At 45.1% G+C, this 23,711-nt stretch overlaps 1 protein-coding gene across 1 annotated transcript in view; it reads right to left on the bottom strand.

Annotated features, from left to right (window-relative positions):
- Positions 1 to 23,711, bottom strand: part of GSAP (gamma-secretase activating protein) — a 214,831-nt gene that overhangs the window by 120,541 nt on the left and 70,579 nt on the right. The window contains exons 8-9 of the mRNA XM_082255164.1: positions 20,726 to 20,775; positions 1,746 to 1,850 (exon numbers count right to left, since the gene is read on the bottom strand). Coding sequence (XP_082111290.1) covers positions 1,746 to 1,850; positions 20,726 to 20,775 — 155 coding nt within the window. The remainder of the gene's footprint in view (positions 1 to 1,745; positions 1,851 to 20,725; positions 20,776 to 23,711) is intronic.

Below are 23,711 nucleotides of genomic sequence, written 5' to 3'. Positions count from 1 at the left end.
CGCCCCCACTAGGCAGCGGGGATGCTGATCCGCGGAGCCAGCGGCCACGATTGCGGTCAGGCACCCGTGATTGCTTCCCGCTGAAAGAGAACAACTGCTGCTGTGCACACAGCAGACCGTTGTTTTCTCTGAAATGACCACAGAGCGCCTGTGATCCTCCTATATAGGATCACAGGTCTCTGAGTTTATTTTACAAGTCCCTGCCCCATACAGTTAGAAAACACTCCCCCCTAGGCTCACACTTAACCCTTTGTTTACCCCTGGGTTAACCCCTTCCCTGCCAGTGTCATTATTACAGTATCAGTGCATATTTTTAGCACCGATTACTTTAGTAATGTCACTGGTCCCCCCAAAAGTGTCAGGGGTCCGATCTGTCCGCCGCAATGTCGCAGTCCCGCTAAAAATCGCAGATCGCCACCATTACTAGTAAAAAAAAATAAAGATGACAAATATAAATCTTTCCCATAGTTTGTAGACGCGATAACTTTTGCGCAAACCAATCAAAATTCGCTTATTGGGATTTTTTTTTACCAAAAATATGTAGCAGAATACACATTGGCCTAACAGGATGAAAAACAATCTGATTTTTTAATTTTTTTGGGAAGAAGGTTCTATAGCAGAAAGTGAAAAATAAATTTTATTTAGGTACAGCGTCGCACGACCGTGCAATTGTCCTCTAAAGTAATCAGTGTCGAATCACAAAAAATGGCCTAGTCATTAAAGGGGCAAATCCTTCTGGTCCAGAAGTGGTTAATAGAAGCAAACTTTAAATTAGCACCTAAAATGGTACATCATCTCTACAAAAAAAAGAAAAAGCAGCTAATTTAATTGGTATATTGACAAAATGTTTGAGGATGCTACATGTTGCACATATGATGGCTGTGCCGAAAAGCTCAGAGGTTTTGGACAAGGGTTTCTGCCCTCAACTACACCTTAAATAATAATAAAAAAAAAAAACACTGAAAAGGACCTGTTGCATGTTTATTTCCCCCTTTCCCCAGTCAATCCCAAGGGATCAGGAATATTATTATATTTTATGGTCCTGGCTAGAATAGCAAGGAGCTAGCATAAGAAGTTGGTGATTCCCTTAGGGAATAGGTTTTCCAGCATATTAAATATTTCACAGACCAAATTTTAATTAGTCTGGGACCCATGGATTTACTACATCTCACCTCCATGACCAGCACAGCGGTCCTACTGTAGTAGACCCTTTTACTCCCTTCCCAATCCTTTCTAACTCCCTTCTATGTTTGTTGCAGTTTATATATCAATATGATTTTGCAACTCATTATTGCTGTGGAAGAAATACTTTGACTTTGTTTACAGAGACTAATGAGGTCATTGTCTCCCATATGCTTTTGAAAAAAAAAACAAGCATGTTCTTCCTAGCATTGAAAGGGCTTTTTTTTTATATGTAGGGTTGACTTTGTAAGCTTTAATAAAAAATATTGCCTGCCTAGATAAATAAATGTAACCAGGTAAAATCTTGAACATCTTTGCAGAGCACATTTTTTTTTTTTTTAATAAGTGTTCCTGCCAAAAAGATGCATCAAAAGAAACATGTGTCGGCATATTTATAAATAATAATATGACATTCACCAATTGCTGCAGGTAAATCTTTTAGATGGGTGTGTTTTAAATGACAATGATTCACTACCAGTGAATGAGTGGTAAAAGTAAAATGTACTGGTTTAAAAATGAAAAAGATAATTAAACATGCATGGCTGGAACACACAACACTATACCTTGGGAATAATATAAAAGAGCCTCTGGCCCAACATGTCCCATTGTGCCCACACAAAGTCTTCAGCTATTCTTTCCTTAACGATCTGTCCAGGATTTTTAATTACCTGTAGCACAGGGAAAATAGTCCATATTAAAAATACAAATCCACGGGCCAGTTATACATACGCAAAAAGATAAAAACTTCTAACCATCACGGTTTAGTGCTCTGATGTAAAACAACTCCAGAATGATCATCAGAGCAGCTTTCTTAAATTAAAACTGGTAACAGTCATAAGACCGACACTATTTATCAACTGCCTAAAGTATAACAAAAATGGGATTACCGTTAAATCCATTTCTCTGATGTTCATTGACTGACACAGCTCCTGATCTTCTAAACCATTGGGTTATACTGCTCACTACAGGAATAGGACACTAAGCAGCAGAGGTGGGGGACTTTAGTCACATGACTTGACAAGTCAGACTTAACCATTTGCCGACTGCCTAACTCAGATCTACGTCGGCAGTCAGCCCCTCACAGGCAAAGCGGCGTAGGTCTACTTCGCTAGTCTGTGAGGCTCTGGGGAGCAAACGCGCGCCGCCGGAGGCTCGCTCACGGACCCCCCCTCGCGCGTGTGCCCGGCAGACCCGATGTCCGCCGGGCCCTCACGATCGTCCATTAAGAGCAGGAGAAAGGCAGGCGGCTAATATAAACACAGCCGCCTGTCATTCTCCCCTATGTAAGAATGAAGATCATACGGTTCTACTATGTAAGACCGTTGATCTCTGTTCTTACACAAGTAGCCACATCCAATCACAGTTAGAAACACGCCCCTAGGGACACACTTAACCCCTCCCTCTTATTAACCCCTTCCTCTCAAAGTTAACCCCTTCCCTGCCAGTGTCATTTTTACAGTAACAGTGCATATATATATAGCACTGATTACTGTAGTAATGTCACTGGTAACCCCAAAAGTGTCAAAAATGTCAGTCAAGGGTCCAATCTGTCCGCCGCAATGTCGCAGTCCCGAAAAAAAAAAAAAAAAAAAGACAAAAATCTTTCCCTTAGTAAACGCAATAACTTTTGCGCAAACCAATCAAAAAATGCTTTTTGCAATTTTTTTTTACCAAACATATGTAGCATAAAATAAATTGGCCGAAAATGTTAAAAAAATTTTGATTTTTACATTTTTTTTGGGAATTTCATATAAAATGTGAAAAATAGTTATTTTTGCAAAATTGACGCTCTTTTTTTGTTTATAGCGCATGATCAAAAAATCGCACAGGTGATCAAATACCACAAAAAGAAAGCTCTGTTTGTGGGGAAAAAAGGACGTCAAATTCGTTTAGGTACAGCGTTGCACGACCGCGCAATTGTCCGTTAAAGCAACGCAGTGCCGAATCGCAAAATAGGCCCTGGTCAGGAAGGGGGGTAAAATCTTCCGGGGCTTAAGTGGTTAAGTCGCCAGTTTGAGGACTTGAGACTTGCTTGACTAAAATTAATAAAAGACTTGACTTGACTTGGTATTCATGACTTGAGACTTGACTGACTTGAGACATATGACTCGAAATGACTTTACTTTTTTAAGTTATTAAATATTTGCATTTTCTCAAGATGTGTTAAAGCAAAACTAATGTGCCTGTTATGTTTCTGACACCACAGTCACTTAAAACCCCTCAGTGTGTTCTGATTTTTAGGACACTGGCTGTTTAACAATGGAAAATACTTAACGTGTTTTTTAGTGACTGTGGTGTTGAAACATGACCGGACGAAGGATTTTGAGCTGTTTGGGCATTCAAAGTGTTTCTTTAATATGCCCAGAAAAAAAGCACCAAGCAGTTTTGTTAATGTTGAAAATAAAACAAAACCTTTCCTGACCACTGACTTAACTGATTTAAAGCGGTAGTATCCCGCTTTTTTCCACTTTTAACTACAGGTAAGCCTATAATAAGGCTTACCTGTAGGTACAATTAATATCTCCTAAACCGGCACAGTTTAGGAGATATTTGAACTGCATGCAGCCGCTCACGTGAGCGGCCCATGCACTCTGAAGGTCCGGCGGACCTTCAGCTTTCCATGCTGGGAGCTTGCCGGAAAAGGACTCCATGCGCGGGAGTGACATCATCTCGCCTCCGGCGCTGTGATTGGCCGGAGCCGCCGAACCCGGAAGAGACGCCGAGGGATGATGTCAGCTCCCACAGTGGTGTCCGGGGGTCCGTGTCGGGGCTTTGTTCTAAAGTAAGTAATTCATAATGAGCTAGTATGTGATGCATACTAGCTCATTATGCCTTTGTCTTGCAGGGTTTGTTTTTTTGTTTTTTTTTTTTTTTTTTTTTTTTTTAGGTTTACAACCGCTTTAAAAAAAGGTGAAAATTGGAGTAGATCAGTATTTTGACTTGACTTGCTTGACTTCTAGCAGGGACTCGACTTGACTTGCTTTTCGCCACAGTAACTTGGGACTTGCTTGAGACTTGAAGGTTAAGACTTGAGACTTGCTTGTGACTTGCTCCCATGTCTGCTAAGCAGAAAGAAAAAAAAAGTCTGGCTACGCCTATGGGCAGTCCCAGGGGGTAAACTCCCTCTCTCGGTTATAGGTACTCCATTTTGTTACAAGCAGTGTCAGAAAAATTAAAACTCCAGCGGGGTGGGTGCTGTGTCCGTCAATTAACGTCAGAGAAATTGATTTTTTACATTAAGTCAAAAATCCAATTTTCTCCATCGTTCATTGATGGACACAGCTCCTGATCTTAACCACTGGGATGTCCCAAAGCAGTGTTAAACATGAGGGGTGGGAACAGCGCAAAATAAATTCCCAGGGCTAACTATAGCCAAACGGGTAAACAGGAGCTCAACGAAAACTACTGGAGTTCACCTGAAAAAAAAAAAAAACAATACACCCTCAAAGAGGACCAGATCCTCCAAACAGCAGCCTGTAAAAACCTTGCGGCCGAAGGAAGCATCCGCAGATGCCAACGCATCCACTTTATAGAACTTTGTGAAAGTGTGCACCTACGACCAGGTGGCTGCCTTGCAAACCTGCATCACTAACACCTGATGACGGAAAACCCAGGAGGCACTGAACACCCGAGTAGAATGCGCCTTGACAGGGAAAGGAGGAACCTGACCATGGGATGCAATGGACAGAAACCACCATCTGTCTGATCCATCTGGAAATGGTCGCAGAGGAAATGGATAACTTTCTGAGGTCATCCGTGAGCACAAATAGAGAGTCTGACTTCTTAAAAGACTCCGTAGCTGCCAGGTACACCCTAACTGCCCAGTCCACATCCCAAGGCATGCAAAGCAATTTCCTTCAGATGTGTTGGCCTGAGACACAGGGAAGGCAAACCCAATGTCTTTGTTCAAATGAAAAAATCAGACAACCTAAGAAAGGAACGACGGACAGGAGCAAAGAACCACCTAATCACTGTAACCACCAGTAAGCTGAACGACGGGATAATGCCACCAATTCAGACACCCTGCGCACAGAGGTGAAGCCATCAAAAAGGCCACCTTCTGGGACAGTGTAAGCAGGAGAATCTACAGAAAATTCTCAAAGGGAGGCTTCTGGAGGACCGAAAGCACCAAATTGAGGTCCCAAGGCGGCAACAGAGACCGCATTGGAGGAGTCAAGTGCCTAACTCCCTAAAGACAAGTACGCACCAGGGAGTATGTGGTCAATGGCCGTTGAAATAAGACCACTAAGGCCGACACCTGAGCCTTGATAGTACTCAAGGCCAGTTTCTGCTCAACTCCCCGTTGAAGGTCAAGAATCCGAGCCACTTAACAAAAGCGAGGATAAACCCCAAGAGACTCACAACACGCAATGTACGTCTTCCACGTACGACGGTAGATCTTCCTTGAAGTAGGTTTTCTAACTTTCACAGCTTTGGAAACACCAAGTCCCGACTGCAAAGCAGGATGAAGATTGGATCTTTGGACAGCAGATCCTCCCTGAGAGGAAGCTTCCAAGGAACGTCGGCGACCAGCTGCACCAGATCGGCGTACCAAGCCTGGCGAGGCAAATCCGGGGCCACTAAAATGACCGGAATCCCTTCTGCCTCGATCCTACGTAGAAGTCTAGGCAGAAGCTTAAGAGGAGGGAAGGCGTAAATCAGATGATACTGACCCCGCGGGGCCACCAGCACATCTGTGACGTTCGCCAGAGGATCCAGAGACCAAGCCACAAACCTCTGCACCTTTCCGTTGAGTGGTGAAGCCAAGAGATCCACCACGGGGATGCCCCACCAGAGACAACTGATGAAAACCCCACCGGATGAAGAGACCACTCCCCTTTGTTCCAACGCCTGCCCCTGCCGACTGAGGTATTCCTCCTGCCAGTTTTCCATCCCGGGAAAGTTTTCCATCCCGGGAGAGGGCTGGAACAAAATGTTCTGCCTGCCTTAGAATGCCGGCTACCTCCAGAGCCGCCAGGACACTTCTTGTGCCCCCCCTGGTGACTGACATAACCAGGGGGCATTGTCCGATTTAATACGCACTGGACATCCCTGAAGACAATCCATCCAATGTTCCAGGCACAGTCTGATTGGTCGAAGTTCCAAGACATTGATCAGGAGTCTGGACTCTTCCAGTGACCAGATCCCCTGAGCAGAATAGTTTCCGAGGACGCCTCCCCAACCGGACAGGCTGGCAGCAGTCGTGATCACTGTCCAATACAAGGGGAGGAAGGATTTGCCCAGCCGGAGCACAAAGCCACAATAGCTGGGTCTGATTGTCCAGAGACTGTGGATTCTTGTCGCATTTGGCCAGAATCTCCCTTGCAGGGATCTCGTATGAAAAACTGCAAACAGAAACGCCTCGAAGGTAGACACCATCAGGCCCCGCACCCGCATGCAAGTCCGGAAGGATGACCATGCTGGACAGCAGGAGACGAATTGCAGTCTGTAGTTTCTAGGAGTTTGTCCAGAGGAAGGAGCACTCTGGCTAATTTCAATAACCACTGCAAAATGGCCGCCGGACTACACAAACATGGCCGCCATGCTTTAAACAGAGGCTACAGGAAAATGGCAGCCCTGTGCAGCACAACAAGGCTCCCAGGGACCCAGGAGGGATCCCTAGGCCTCAAGGACAGGCCCAGAGAGGACGGGGGGCCCTTGCAGGAGCCCCCACAAGGTACAACTTCCCTCGAACAGCCGATCGTTCGGTCGCCGGCTGCACGCCCCCATGGCCAGCATAGCACCCTGCCCTTACCCCAGGAGGTTAGACCCGACCACCTACACAGCATAAGTGGAGGTAGGGGGGGTAGGATGGGGGACAGAATAAGGGGGGGTGCCTGATGGGAAAGAGAAACCCGGGGGGTCCGACTATCCCAAGTAGCGGCCCATGTCCCCCCAAAACCCTCCAGGGGGAGAGGAAAGACAACTACTCACCATACCAGGAACCAGACAGGCACCGCTATAGGCAGAACCTCCTGTCCATCGTAATGGGGGGGCTGTTGGCCAGACGGAACGCTGCAACTCGGGCCGAGACCCGGTCGTATGCAACCTTGCAAGTGGGGCTATGTCACGGTCGACCTAGCGTGGAGTTGAGTTGAGGTCTGCGCAAGCTCGCTGGCCAGACTGGTGTGACCACTGGATCTAGATTGTCCAGTCTGGCAGTTGATTGTAGCTCTCACAGCAATAGAAACCAGAGAAAAAATTCTATATAAAAAAAAAAGGAAAAAATTGTCAGGACCAGAGATCCCAGCAAGGAACTAGGTCCTTACTCCTGACTAGGCAGAACCTATAGCAGAGAGAGGGAGTATACGCCCTGGGACTGCTTTTAGGCGTAGCCAGACTTTATTTCTGCCTAGTGTCCTGCTCCTGTAGGGGGCAGTATAACCCAATGTAAAAAATGTCAAAAAGTTGCGCTAGGATAACATAAAATAGCTCATATATCAGATGATCACATAAATAGCTCATCAATCAAATGGTCACTAAAATCAAGCTGCTGGCACATGCATGCAGGAATAAAAGCATAAATATAACAACAAAGAGTACAGCGGTATAAGTAAATGAAAGTCCAAAATCGAATAAGATCAAAAATTAAACATAGAAGCAAAATGTGAGGGTTGATCACATAGAGATCAAAAGAGAGCCACTACCAAATACCAAACACACTGCCTCTTACCCCAAGATGTGAACCTACTGTAAAGAAGGTCAAAATAGTAAGCAACCAATAGTAGTGATCGACCGATATCGCTTTTTCATGCCGATACCAATATTTTGGTCATCGCGTATCGGTATCGGCCGATATTTTAGTACATTTACAAAAAGAAAAATGTATTTTTTTATTTTTTAACTTGACAGGTGCACTTGTGGAGGGATATGGGGGTCTGAAAGACCCCAAACCCCTCCTTTGCACTTAAAAGCATTCAAAAACGGCAAGTTTGGCTGTTTCGAATGCTGTCATTTTTTTTTTAATCTGGTGCCAGGTGCCAGTCATGACATCACTTCTGTGTTTTTGCATGGAGACCCGATCAGAGCCGAATGCGGCTTTGATCGGGTCTTCGAGCGGCCATGCAGGCTGGTTGCCCGGGTCTCCTGTCCCACCGGACGGGAGGCACCTGACCGTCGGCTATAGACGCCGGTACCGGGGTGATGCCTCTAGCTGCAGGCATCACTCCGGTACAAAACACTTTCTGAAATAAATCGGCAATATGGGTAACCTCAGGGGCCAAGTCCGATATATTGGGTAAAGTGCATCAGCTCTCGATATATCGGTGTTGCAGATAATCGGTCGATCCCTAATTGATAGCAAGCCTTGCGTCCCAATAACAGGAAGCGAAGACCAGATATTATAGATATAGATATTATACAGGCTGATCTAACAATCCACAACCGAGGGACAGATCATACCCAATAAGAATATAGCAACATTTAAGTTGAACGAACAATAGCCACTATTTTATTATTAAAAAAGGGGTAAAAACAAATTATCCCCAAACATAAAAACATTGACAATAATACAGAATAAAAATAAGTTTTAAATCGCGCACCAGGACATGGCTCCATCTATCTAGAGGTTAAAAAACATTTGGCAATACATACATCAATGCATGGGAAAAAATTCATAAGAGCAAACAGTAATAAATAGGATGAATAAATCAACAAAAAAATCGCATAACATGGATAACATTTTTAAAAATTAACTGTTAGCAATAAAAGCATTAACATCCGTTTCCACATTCATTCATGGGACATATGTCTTGGCACTATATATCCAACAAGTTTCAAGCTTGATTTCTCTTACAATATTACTGCCCCTCAAAACTTCCAGAAAAATGGATTGATACCAAGGAAAACCGTTCCTTAAATAAAGAGGATTTTTTGCGCTTTAAAAAAGAGCGTTGAGGAATGAATGGTGTTTGGACTTCTAACAGTATAACCCAATGGTTAAGAAGATCAGGAGCAGTGTGTCAATGAAGAGAGAAAGATCATTTTCCCCATTGTAACAATTGCAGTCACAACTAGGGTTGAGCGAAGGCAACAAGGCTGCCAATCAGGAAGCGTTTAACTAGTGTGCCCTTAGAAGCCATCACAGCCATGCCTACTAATGGCATGGCTGTGATTGGCCAGTGCAGCATGTGACCCAGCCTCTATATAAGCTGGAGTCACGTATCGCCGCACGTCACTCTGCTCTACCTACTGTAGGGAGAGGTTTCTGATGCTGCTGAGGGAGAGATAGGAGATTATTGTAGGGGCAGGCTGGAGAATGCTTTCAGGGAAAGAATAGGAAGAATCTTCTTTAACTACCTCAATACTGGGCACTTAAACCCCCTTCCTTCCCAGACCAATTTTCAGCTTTTAGCGCGGTTGCAATTTGAATGACAATTGCGCGGTCATGCAACACTGTACCTAAACCAAATTTGTGTCATTTTTCCCCACAAATAGAGCTTTCTTTTGGTGGTATTTGATCACCGTCAGGTTTTTTCTTTTTTGGTGCACAAATAAAAAAAGACTGAAAAGTTTGAAAAAAAAAAAAAAGTTTTTTGTTTAGGTTATAAAATTTTGTAAATAGATATGTTTTTTCCTGCACTGATGAGCACTGATGATGCCGCACTGACAGGCACTGATGAGGAGACACTGATGGGGTGGCACTGATGGGGTGGCACTGATATGCAGCACTGATGGGCACTGATAGGTAGCACTGATATGCAGCACTGATATGTGGCACTGATAGATAGCACTGATATGCAGCATTGGTGGGCACTGATAGGCAGCGCTGATGGGCACTGATTGGCGGCACTGATGGGCACTGATAGGTGGCCTTGTTGGGCGGCAAGGATTGGCACTGATCGGCACTGATGGGGGGCACTGATCGGCACCGATGGGGGGCACTGATCGGCACTGATGGGGGGCACTGGTGGGCAGTAATGGGCACTGGTGGGCGGCACTGATAGATGGCAATAACGGCACTGGTGGGCAGCACTGATAGATGGCATTGGTGGGCAGCACTGATAGATGGCATTGGTGGGCAACACTGATAGGGAGGGCACTGGGGGGGCTCTCTGAGCCCTGCTTGCCATCCCTGGTGGCCATGGTGGGCATCCCTGGTGGCTTAGTGGCACCCCCCCCCCAAGGCTGTACTGGTAATCAATCATCTGATTACCAGCACAGACCCCCCTGTGATCAGTGAGTAATTAGAAATACTCACTGATCACCCCAGCAGCAGCACCGATCCTGTTCTCTTCTCCTCACTGACAGGATCTGTCAGGAGGAGAAGAGATCGAAGCCGTTACAACGGCTCTATTTACATTACATGACGGCTGTGATTGGACACAGCCGTCATGTGATCAGGAGGGCCAATCACAGGGCCCTCCTGCCGAATGATGTTGCTCTGTGTCCGAGGGACACAGGCACATCGAGATCGCGTCGCTGCGCGTGCCCGCGGCGGCGCGATCTCTCTCCTTCTGAAGGACGTTCCGGAACGTCCATTCAGAAGGACGAGACTCCCACCCGGCCGTATATTTACAATGGCCCGGGTGGGAGGTGGTTAATCAGACAGCGATCTACATTGATTTTATTGTGTGGGGGTGCAGTGCACAATCTTTTTGCCCTGACCTGAGCCTAGTGAGGAGGAGGGAGAAAAAAAAAACAACTTTTATCAGTCTGTTAGGTGTACGGCGTGCAGCGGCCATGTAGTGCAAGCTCAGTGCATATGTGTCTGCTTAATCTGGATTTAAAAAAAAAAAAAAAAAAAAAAAAAAAAAAAAAAAGAAAACGTTTTATCCTTCATATTTTACTGTGACTTACAGCGTTTAGACACTGCAGTTCTAATCTACTATTCTAAAAGCACCGATTTAAGGGGACATTTTTCAGTTTTTCATTCATACTTTGCTGTGACACTGTCATACAGCGTTAAGACACTGCAGTTCTAATCTACTATTCAAAAAGCACCAATTAAAAGGGAAAAATAAAACATTTTCATGCATACGTTACTGTGAGATACACCCATTGGATATGGTTGTTGTATTCCGCTATTCAATAAAAACCCATTTAGGGGGAAAAAATTAAATTGCTGCCTAGTCTGCATGTTACTGTGAGATACACCCATTGGATACTATTGTTGTATTCCGCTTTTCAATAAAAACCCATTTAAAAAAGGGAAAAAAAATTAAATTGCAGCCTAGTCTGCATATGTTACTCTGAGATACACCCATTGGAAATGGTTGTTGTATTCCGCTATTCAATAAACACCCATTTAGGGGAAGATCCTAAATTAGAGAAATATGAGGAGATGGTCAAATAAGGGACGTGGCTTGGGTCGTGGTGCTGCTGGTGGAGCTCCTGTTGCAAGGAGAGGACATGGGCGATCTGTGCCAGCTACACGCACAAGAGAAACACCTTCCTCAGGTTGAGTAGGCGACAGAACCTGCAGCAGTATTTGGCAGGGCCTAATGTGCCTCTACAAATGTTGAGGCCAGAACAAGTACAGGCGATAGTAGATTGGGTTGCTGACAGTGCCTTCAGTTCCTTCACATTGTCTCCCACCCAGTCTACTGCTGAAAGGTCAGAGTTGGCACCTGCAGACATCTGCTGAAAGGTCAGAGTTGGCACCTGCAGCCGATGTCCATCAATCTTTCACCTCACCCCCTTGAAAATCAGCCAAGCAGTCTGAGCCCCAAGTCACGCAGCAATCTCTTCTTTTTGATGACTCTGTGAGCATGGTTTCCCAGGGCCATCCACCTAGCCCTGCCCCAGAAGTGGAAGAGATTGAGTGCACCGATGCCCAACCACTTATGTCTCAAGATGAGTACATGGGTGGACCATCGCAGCATGTATCAGATGATGACGAAACACAGGTGCCAACTGCTGCGGAATTCTCAATTGTGGAGACCCACATGGAGGGGATGGGTAAAGACTGGGCGGAAGATGTGGAGGACAATGAGGTCCTCGACCCCACATGGAATGAACGTCATTGCAGGTGACCTGGGTAGTTTGGAGGAAGAGGCGGTAGTCACACAGAGCCACCAGCACAGCAGAAGAGGGAGCAGGGTGCAAAAGTGGAGCGGCCATGCCCTAGACACTACGCCTGCTACTGCCCAATGCAGCAAGGGACCGAGTACACCAAAGCCAGCTCAATGGAGTTCCCTAGCGTGGCAGTTCTTCAGACAATGTGATGACCGGACACGAGCGGTTTGCACGCTGTGCAATCAGAGCCTGAAGCGAGGCATAAACCTTCTCAACCTGAGCACAACCTGCATGACCAGGCATCTAAGTGCAAAGCACGAGCTGCAGTGGAGTAGACACCTCAAAAACCAAGAAAGGTCTCTGGCTCCTGCGGCTTCCTCTTCTGCTGCAGTCACGGCCTCTTCATCTTCCTCTGTAGTGACAGTGGCATCTGCCAACCCGCAAACAGAGGATCTGCCAGCAACACCACCACCTGTGTCACCAACAACCATCTCCACAATGTCCCCGTGGAATCGTTCAGCTTTCTATCTCCCAAACACTGGAGCGGAAGAGAAAGTACCCCCCTACCCACCCACGATCCCTGGCCCTGAATGCCAGCATTTCAAAATTCCTGGCCTTTGAAATGCTGTCATTCCGTCTGGTCAAGAAGCAGCGTTCTAAAAGCCTTATGGGGGTGGCTGTCCCACAGTAAGTCGTGCCCAGCCACCACTACTTTTCCAGGCAAGCCACCCCTTCCCTGCACAACCAAGTGGGTGACAAAATCAGGTGTGCACTGCGCAACGCCATCTGTGGCAAGGCCCCCCTAACTACGGATACGAGGACCAGTAAATACCTATAAAAGTGCTGCGCCAGAAATACTTAATATATAAACAGGTGATATTGATGGTGTAATAAATATCAAAAAGAGTCTAGAATAAAGTCCATAAGTGTCCAAATAAAAAGGTAAAAGAAACTTCCAACAAGGTAGTAAAAAAACCAAGGTGGTAAGAAAATCATAAAAATGTCTTCACATACAACGCGTTACGTCAGAGCTTACCCCTACTAAGAAGTCGAAGGCTATTGGTTAGCTCTGACGTAACGCATATAGGGGGCGGAGCCTGCGTACCCAACGTTGTACTTTCCCTTTGTCCCAGCTGCATGTGTATCTGTCTGCATTGCGTGCACCGCTGAGTGCCGCTAAACGTGAGTACCTTTTACTATATCTAATAAAGACATTGGTATTAAGACGGAGAGCACTATATATGTCCCCTTTGTTTTATATATACACGATTTCGGAGTTTGATTGGAGTTCATCCATCCCCCACCTGAGTGATCTATGTTGGGCTGTCCGAGAGAGCTAGGAGAGGATAATCCCCAGGCTGCTACAGCTGATATATGCGATTTCTGACCCTTTATGGGTCTGTGGCTGAGGTGAGAGACCAATCTAGCCGGTGGTGGGATATATGCACAGCGGTGTTTGTAAAGACATATTTATGATTTTCTTACCACCTTGGTTTTTTACTACCTTGTTGGAAGTTTCTTTTCACCTTTATTTGAACACTTATGGACTTTATTCTAGACTCTTGATATTTATTACACCATAAATATCACCTGTTTATATATTGATTAAGTATTTCTGGCGCAGCACTTTTATAGGTATTTGCATATTATTTGTGAGGCGTTACACAATTTGTGTTTGCAGCCGGATTATTGCACTGATATTTATATACTTATTTGCACCAGTATTAAATTTGCTGTTTCAATTGTTTATACCATTTTTGTTTTTTTCCACTAGTTGGTTGCGCTGATAATTTATTGATTATTACGTGGACAAGTAAGCACGGTCAGGGACGTTATATCTCCCTAACAGAACACTGGGTAAATGCAGTGGCGGCTGGGCCTGAGGCAGATAGCAGTTTGGCGTATGTCCTTCCACCACAGAGGATTGCAGGGCGCTTCAGTTTGCCTCCTGTTCCTAACTCCTCCTACTCCGCTTCCTCATCCTCTACCGCCTCCTCTGGTCAGCGCAACACCTTCACCACCAACTTCAGCACAGCCAGGGGTAAACGACAGCAGGCAGTTTTAAAATTTGCCTGTTTGGGGGGGGAAAACCTCACACCACGCAGGAGTTGTGGAGGGACATTGAACAGCAGACCAATGAGTGGTTGCTGCCAGTGAGCTTCAAGCCCGGCCTGGTGGTGTGCGTTAACGGGCGAAATCTTGTAGCCGCTCTGGGCCTAGTCGGTTTGACACACATGCCTTACCTGGCGCATGCGCTGAATTTGGTGGTGCAGAGGTTCCTTAGAAATTACCCTGATATGTCAGAGCTGCTGCAGAAAGTGCGGGCCCTCTGTGCGCACTTTCGGCGTTCTCACCCTGCTGCTGCTCACCTGTCAGCGCTGCAGCGCAACTTCGGCCTTCCCGCTCACCGCCTCATTTGTGACGTGCCCACAAGGTGGAACTCCACCTTGCACATGCTGGCCAGACTGTGTGAGCAGCCACAGGCTATAGTGGAGTATCAGCTGCAGCACGCACGCGTGAGTCGCTCTGCGGAACAGCACCACTTCACCACTAATAATTGAGCCTCCATGCGAGACCTGTGTGCCTTGTTGCGCTGTTTCGAGTACTCCACCAACATGGCCAGTGCCAATGACGCCGTTCTCAGCTTAACTATTCCACTTCTATGCCTACTTGAAAAAACACTTCGGGCAATGATAGAAGAGGATGTGGCACAGGGTGAGGATGAGGAGGATGATGAGAAGAGGTATCATTTCCAAGGCTTTCAGGGCAGTCATTAACAAGTGGCTCCGAGGGTGGGTTCCTGCATCCACAAACGCCAGGTACACAATTGTCCAGCAGGGGCACAGTTCTGCATGAGGAGGAGGAGATGGAACCATGTTCACAGCAGGGTGGCACCCAGGCCAGCTCATAGCCATCACTGGGGCGTGGCTGGGGGGATACAGAGGACAGATACACCTCCCACAGAGGACAGCTTTTCGTTGCCTCCGAGCAGCCTGGCACACATGAGCGATTACATCCTGCAGTGTCTCCGCAACGACCGCCGAGTTTCCCACATTGTAACTTGTGCCGATTACTGGGTGGCCACACTGCTGGATCCCCGTTACAAGGACAACGTACCATCCTTAATTCCCTCATTGGAGCGTGATCGGAGTACAAGCGCACGCTGGTAGACACGCTGCTGGTGGCATTCCCACCTGACAGCGGGGGCACAGTGGAAGCACAAGGCCAAGGCAGAGGAGGAGGAAGAGGTCGCCAACGCAGCCAGGGCACCGCCAGCACCTCAGAAGACAGCGTTAGCATGGCCGAAATGTGGAAAAGCTTTGTCAGCAAGCAGCAGCACCACCAGCTGATATGGAACGTCTTAGCAGGAGGCAGCATTTCACTAACATGGTGGAGCAGTATGTGTGCACACGCCTAGACGTACTGAATGACGGGTCTGCCTCCTTCAACTTCTGGGTCTCCAAGTTGGGCACATGGCCTGAGCTTGCCCTTTACGCCTTGGAGGTGCTGGCCTGCCCTGCAGCCAGTGTATTATCTGAACGGGTATTTAGCACGGCTGGGGGCGTTATCACAGACAAGCGCAGCCGCCTGTCCAGAGACAATGTGGACAAGCTCACGTTCATTAAAATAAACCAGGCATGGATCCCACAAGACTTGTCTGTACTTTGTGCAAAATAGACATGTATACCGGCCTTACCCAGCTATTGTTGTATTTGATCTTTCTTACACTTTTGTGGTGTACCCCAATTTAAAAAAAATAAAATTAAAAACCAAAACCAGTATTGGCTACCTCGTCGTCCATCACCACCGCTTCCACCTACACCGCCACATCCACCACCACCTCAACCCCCTAATCCATATGGGCCTCGTCCTCCTAGATCAAGATGATTATTTATTTTTATGTTGTTATTTTAAGTTATTCCCTATCCACATTTGTTTGCAGAGCACTTGCCATGCTCTTAACCACTTACCGCCCGCCCACCGTCATATGACGGCGGGACGGTGCGGCTATTATCCTGGGCGGACGTCATATGACGTGACCCAGGAAATGCACGGCAGGCGCGCGATCGCGGGCGCGCCGCCGTGCACTGCCGGTGTCGGGGTGTCCCCGGGACACCCCCCGTCACCGGCAGGGGGGAAACAGCCACTGGGCGTGGCTGTTTCCCACGTGATCGGCTGTGTTCCAATGACACAGCCGATCACAATGGAGGCGGCCGGGAGATGACCGCGCATGCGCGATCGGGAGCGCGCAGCGCGGTCATGTCGGTGGCACCGTGTTCCGTAGGAACACAGCTGTCACCGGCAGTAGTAAACAGTCACTGACAGTGACTGTTTACTATGTGATCGGCTGTGAATCCATTCACAGCCGATCAGAAAATGTAAACAAAGAGCAGTAACTCAGTGTTACTAGCTCTTCTCTCCTCATACAGTTTCCAATATGAGGGGAGAAGAACTAGAAACAGTGAGTTACTGCTCTGTGTACCTGCAAAAGTAAAATCACACCAATAAATGTCCCCACACAGTCCTCAGCCCACCCCCAATGTCACCTGTCACCCAACAGTCACCTCATCAGTGCCCAGAAATTGCCACCCATAACGTTCACATGTGAGCGCAGCGATCGCGGGCAGAATCACCGCGATTCTGCCCGCAATCCAGAAATCATTGCAAATTGCGGGACGCCTGTGCGTTGCCCGTGATTTGCAATAGCACCCCAAACGCTGTGCAATGTTGCCGCCATTTCCGCCTGCCGAATCGCGGTAACATCGCGCAAACAACGCATGACGCCCAAAAAAGGTACAAGAGCTTCTTTGGAGCGTCATGCGTTGTTTGCGTGATGTTACCGCGATTCGGCAGGCGGAAATCGCAGCAACATCGCACAGCGTTTGGGGTGCTATTGCAAATCACGGGCAACGCACAGGCGCCCCGCAATTTGCAATGATTTCTGGATCACGGGCGGAATCGCAGTGATTCTGCCCGCGATCGCTACGCTCACATGTGAACATAGCCTAAAGTTCACCGGTCACCAGAGACTGCCATCAGTACCGCCGTGCACCATTGCCCGTCACCTGTCACCCATCAGTGACCATCGCCTGTCACCTGTCACCCCATCAATCACCGTCACCTGTCACCCCATCAGTCATTGTCACCTGTCACCCCATCAGTCATCGTCATCTGTCACCCTATCAATCATCGTCACTTGACACCCCATCAGTGATCGTCACTTGTCACCCCATCAATCATCGTCACCTGTCACCCTGTCAGTGATTGTCATCTGTCACCCCATCAATCATCGTCACTTGTCACCTCAATCATCGTCACCTGTCACCTCATCAGTCATCATCACCTGTCACCCCATCAGTCATCGTCACCTGTCACCCCATAAGTCATTGTCACCTGTCACCCCATAAGTCATTGTCACCTGTCACCCCATCAGTCATTGTCACCTGTCACCCCATCAGTCATCGTCACCTGTCACCCCATCAGTCATCGTCACCTGTCACCCCATCAGTCATCGTCACCTGTTTGCCATATGCATGCAATCACTTACTGACCGCCTAACGACTATATGCGTCGGCCATTAAAAGCTAAATACTGGGGTTATGGCAGCAGATAGCCCGCATAACCCCGGTATTTTTTGAAACGGCGGGCGGTCGGCTTTCAGATAAGGGTGGTCCCAGTGGCGGATTCGCCGCGGAATTACCCTTACGGTGCAGGGGAAGAGGTGCCCCCCCCCCCTCCTGCCGCGTCCCAGACGTTTTCCCAGCTTACCGGACCCGCCGGCAGCGGGGAAAACTATCCGGTCCCGGATACTCAGAGACAGGAAGTCGAGTGAGGGCAAGATGGCCCTCACTCAACTCTATGGTCTTGGAGGACCGGAGCTACGTCAAAAGACGTTGCCTAGCAACCGGTTTAAAGGGCCGCTTTTTTTTTTGCTTTTTTTTTTTTCCTCTTTCAACAATTTTTTTTTTTTCTTTTCTTTTTTAGTGTAGTTGTGAGGTGTGAGGTCTTTTTGACCCCAGATCTCACAATAAAGAGGACCTGTCATGCCTATTTCTATTACAAGGGATGTTTACATTCCTTGTAATAGGAATAAAAATGATCAAAACATTTTTTTTTGTTTAAACTGTGTAAAAATAAAAAAATAATAAATAAAATAAATAGGAAAAAAAAAAAAAATTAAAGCGCCCTGTCCCCGTTAGCTCGCGCGCAGAAGCAAACGCATACGCAAGTCCCGCCCACATATGTAAACGGTGTTCAAACCATACATGTGAGGTATCGCCGCGATCGTTAGAGCGAGAGCAATAATTTGAGCCCTAGACCTCCTCTGTAACTCTAAGCTAGTAACCTGCAGAAATTTTTAAAATGTTGCCTATTGGGATTTTTAAGTACCAATGTTTGGCGCCATTCTGTGAGCATGCGCAATTTTGAAGCATGACATGTTGGGTATCTAATTACTCGGCGTAACATTATCTTTCACATTATGGAAAAAAATTGTGCTAAATTTACTGTTTTCTTATTTTTTAGTTCAAAAAAGTGAATTTTTTTCAAAAAAATCGCATCTGGAAGACTGCTGCGCAAATATGGTGTGATAAAAAATATTGCAACGATCTCCATTTTATTCTCTAGGGTCTCTGCTAAAAAAAAATATATAATGTTTGGGGGTTCCAAGTAATTTTCTAGCAAAAAAAATGATTTTAGCTTGTAAACACCAAGTGTCAAAAATAGGCCCAGTCTTAAAGTGGATAAATGGACAACTTTGTGTAAAGCGCTACTTGGATGTTAGGCCTATGTGTGTGGCCAGGCTGTGAAAAAGTGTTACACATGTGGTATCGCCATACTCAGGAGGAATAGCAGAATGTATTTTGGGGTGCAATTTTTGCTATGTACATGCTATGTGTTAGAAATATTGCATAAATGGACAGCTTTGTGTAAAAAAAAATGTGTTTTCATTTTCTTTCCACATTTTCCAAAAACTTGTGGAAAAAAATGACATATTCAAAAGACTCATTATGCCTCAAAAATTATACGTTGGGCTGTTTGCTTTCCAAAATGGGGTCATTTTATGGGGGTTTCCATTGTCCTGGTGCTCCAGGGCCTTCAAAAGTGCAATCGGTTGTCAGGAAATTATATGTGTAATTTGTGCTCCTAGAATGCCGGACGGGGCTACTTGAATGTTAGGCCTCAGTATGTGGCCAGGCTGTGAAAAAGTCTCACACATGTGGTATCGCCATACTCAGGAGGAGTAGTAGAATGTGTTTTGGGGTGTAGTTGCAAGTATACATGTGCTGTGTGAGAGAAATAACCTGTTAATATGGCAATTTGTAAAAAAAAAAAAAAAAAAAAAAAATCTTCATTTTGCAAAGAGTTGTGGGAAAAAATGACAACTTCAAAAAACTCACCATGCCCCTTATTAAATACCTTGGAATGTCTACTTTCCAAAAAGGGGTCATTTGGGGGGTATTTGTACTTTCCTGACTTTTTAGTGTCTCAAGAAATGAGATAGGCCTTCAGTACATCAGGTGTGATCAAGTGTGATCAATTTTCAATGATTCGCACCATAGCTTGTGGACTCTATAACTTTCACAAAGACCAAATAATATACACTTATTTGGGTTATTTTTACCAAAGATAAGTAGCAGTATAAATTTTGGCCAAAATTTGTGAAGAAAAATGACTAATTTGCAAAATTTTATGACAGAAAAAAAGAAAAATGCGTTTTTTCACGATATTTTCAGTCTTTTTTTATTTATAGCACAAAAAATAAAAAACCCAGTATTGATCAAATACCATCAAAAGAAAGCTCTATTTGTGTGAAAAAAAGGACACAATTTTTGTATGGGTACAGTGTTGCATGACTGAGTAATTCTCAGTCAAAGTGTGAGAGCGCTGAAAGCTGAAAATCGGTCTGGGCAGGAAGGGGGTGAAAGTGCACTGTAGGCAAGTGGTTAAGACAATTTTGCTGCCATTTGCAGCCCTCTAGCCCCTTCCATGTTTTTTTAGAGCCATTTTAGTGCTCAAAAGTTCGGGTCACCATTGACTTTAATGGGGTTGGGGATAGGGGTACAGTTTGGGTTAAGTCCGGGTCACAAACCCGGACTTTTTTTTCCAAGTTCGGCCAAACCCGCCGAACCCGGGCATCCAGGTTTTCGCTCACCTCTAGTCACAACCACTGGAATACAAAGATAACTAAACCCTCCTATTGTTTTCAGCCAAGGAAGCTCCCACCATGGCCATTGTTTGATCTTCAACTGCCATGGTGCTGCACATGTGATCAGTTATGACACCAGACATTCGATGGTTTGGTTGGGAGTACAACCAGTGTGACAGTTACATTCCTGTAACCGTTTTTTCTTTAACTGTTAAATCAATGGGTTTAGTTCCAATTATATGTACAAATTCAAAATTGCTATTTATATCTCTAAGTAATACACAAACACCCATATACTGGATACACTAACCTTGACTGTCTAAAAAGGTATTACTTTTGATGTAACATTGCATATTATGTGGTGACCACTTACCAATTACCACTTTAGGAGCATAAGATACCCATGAAATATGTTACAATTCAGGTTTAAAAACTTACCACTTTTTGATCTTCATTTTTATCTGTGTCTATATGAAACGTCTCAATATCTGCCAAAAAAAAATATGATATGGATCACTTATGATTGCCATGGTTTTTCTTCTTCTATGGACACACAGCATGGAATTCCACCCAAACACCCCAGTTCCTCCTCAGTGAAAAGTACTAATGTACATATATATTTTTTTTTACCAGAACAAGACTTGCCTTTAATAATAAAAATCTGAAGCATTTGGCAAAGACAAACTAAAGGACCTACATACTTACAAACACTGTAGAAAAAAAAAAAACATTTCCACAAATTGGAGATCTTGCAAGCACCGGCTAATTAGGTTTTATCTTTTACTATCTGGAAAAATTAAACAAAGAATCCAATTCATAACTATGAACAAGTTATCCACTGTAGTTATGGAGGACGTGCCTCTCTCCTGTAATTTTAAATGGGTTCCTAGTTTTCTCAACACAAAAAAAAAAAAAAAAAGGAGTAAATGAAGGTGGGGGATGGAGAACGGTTTTCCAGTTTGTGACGCCATACAACACAAGACATCTCACTTTTCTATCATGCGTTTTTCTCTTCCTAGGCCTTGTTATTTACAAAACGGGAACCAAAGACACATTGAGACTACTTCAACAACAGAGTCAGTATCCCAAAAATGGTCATTAACCACTTCTGGGCCTGAAGGTTTTACCCCCTTAATGACCAGGCCATTTTTTGTGATACGGCACTGCGTTACTTTAACTGACAATTGCGCGGTCGTGCGACGCTGTACCCAAATAAAATTTGTATTTTCTTTTTCTTTTCCCCCACAAATAGAGCTTTCTTTTGGTGGCATTTGATCACCTGTGTGTATTTTTTTTGTGCTATAACCAAAAGAAGAACAACAATTTAAAAAAAAAAAAAAAAACCAAACTCTTTATTACCTTCCTCTATAAAAAACATTCCCAATATAAAAATCAAAAATTTTCACCAATTTAGGCCAGTATGTATTCTGCTACATATTTTTATATAAGTGTATTTTGATTGGTTTGCGCAAAAGTAATAGCGTCTACAAACTACACAATACATTTATGGACTTTTTTTTTCTTGTTTTTACTGACATTGCGGCAGGATTATCGGACAATTACACAGTCGTGCATCGATGCACCCAAATAAAATTGATGTCCTTTTCTTTCCCACAAATAGAGCTTTCTTTTGGTGGTATTTGAGCACCTCTGCGATTTTTTTTTTTGCGCTATAAACATAAAAAGAGCGATAATTCTGAGGAAAAAAATATATATTTTTTACTTTCTAGGCCAATATGTATTTTGCTACATATTTTTGGTAAAAACAAATCCCAATAAGTGTATTGTCCCGGGAAATTATAAGCCTGTCAGTCTGACATCGAAGTATGTAAACTTCTGGAGGGGATGATAAAGGGACTATATCGTAGAGTTTGCTAAAGACAACAACATCATCAGCAGTAATCAGCACGGGTTTACAAATGGGCGTTCTTGTCAAACCAATCTCTTAACATTCTACGAGGAGGTGAGCTTTGAGCTAGATAGGGGGAGACCAGTGGATGTGGTGTACCTGGATTTTGCCAAGTCGTTTGATACAGTTCCCCACAAGCGATTCATTTATAAAATAACGTCTGCAGGCATCGACCACAAGGTTTGCTCTTGGATACGGAACTGGCTAAAAGGGCGTGTCCAAAAGGTGGTAATAAATAGTGCATACTCAGACTGGTCTGAGGTGGTAAGTGGGGTCCCCCAAGGCTCAGTCCTGGGACCAACCCTGTTTAATTTATTCATAAACAGCATTGAGGACGGGATCAGTAGCTCTATATCAGTTTTTGCAGATGACACAAAATTGGGCAGGGCAATAACTGCACAGCATGAAGCAGATATCCTACAGAATGACCTGGACAAAATAACAGAGTGGGCAACGACATGGCAAATGAGGTTCAATGTGGAGAAGTGTAAGGTTTTGCACTTGGGAACTAAAAACATAAAAGCACAATACACTTTAGGTGGGGAACCTTTGGGGGAATCAAAAATGGAGAAAGATCTGGGAGTCTTGGTAGAGGACAGACTAAGCAATAGCATGCAATGTCAAGCGGCAGCTGCCAAAACCGGCAGAATATTAGCATGCATAAAGAAAGGGATGTATTCCAGAGATAAAACTATAATCCTACCACTTTATAAAACTCTGGTCCGACCGCATCTGGCGTATTCTGTCCAGTTCTGGTCGCCAGTCCTCAGGAGGGATGTGTTGGAGCTGGAGAGAGTCCAGAGAAGGGCAACTAAACTAATTAGGGGATTGGAGGACCTTATTTATGAAGAACGTCTGCAATCGCTTGATTTATTCTCCCTAGAGAAAAGACGCCTGAGAGGGGACATGATGTCAATTTATAAATACCTCAAAGGTGATCTCAGCATAGAAAAAAAGCTATTCAGTCGAAAGGATTGCATGAGGACTCGAGGGAATACAATGCGATTAGAGGAGAAGCGTTTTAACCTCAGGCAACGCAGGGGGTTCTTTACTATTAGGGCTACAAGATTGTGGAATTCTCTACCACAAGAGGTGGTTTCTGCAGGAAGTATGGTTGCTTTCAAAAGACTCTTGGACGTACATCTCAATGATCAGAACATTCAGGGGTAAGAGAGATGATTACAGCCACACACACCTACACAGATTGAACTGGATGGACTATTGTCTTTATTCAACCTCAACTACTATGTAACTATGTAATTGGTTTGCGCAAAGGTTATTGCGTCTACAAACAGGGGGAAAGATTTAGGTCTTTTTTTTTTTTTTTTTTTTTTTTTTTACTAGTAATGGTGGCGACCAGCGATTTTTAGCGGGACTGACATTGCAGCAGGAAGATCGGACACCTGACATTTTTGACACTTTTGGGGGGACCACTGACATTACTACAGTAATCAGTGCTAAACACATGCACTGTTACTATACTAGTGACATTGGCAGGAAGGGGTTAACACCAGA

Source organism: Pelophylax lessonae (genome assembly GCF_965119305.1).
Source record: "Pelophylax lessonae genome assembly, chromosome: 4".
Classification (NCBI taxonomy): domain Eukaryota; kingdom Metazoa; phylum Chordata; class Amphibia; order Anura; family Ranidae; genus Pelophylax; species Pelophylax lessonae.
This window is presented reverse-complemented; position numbering and strand designations above follow the sequence as displayed.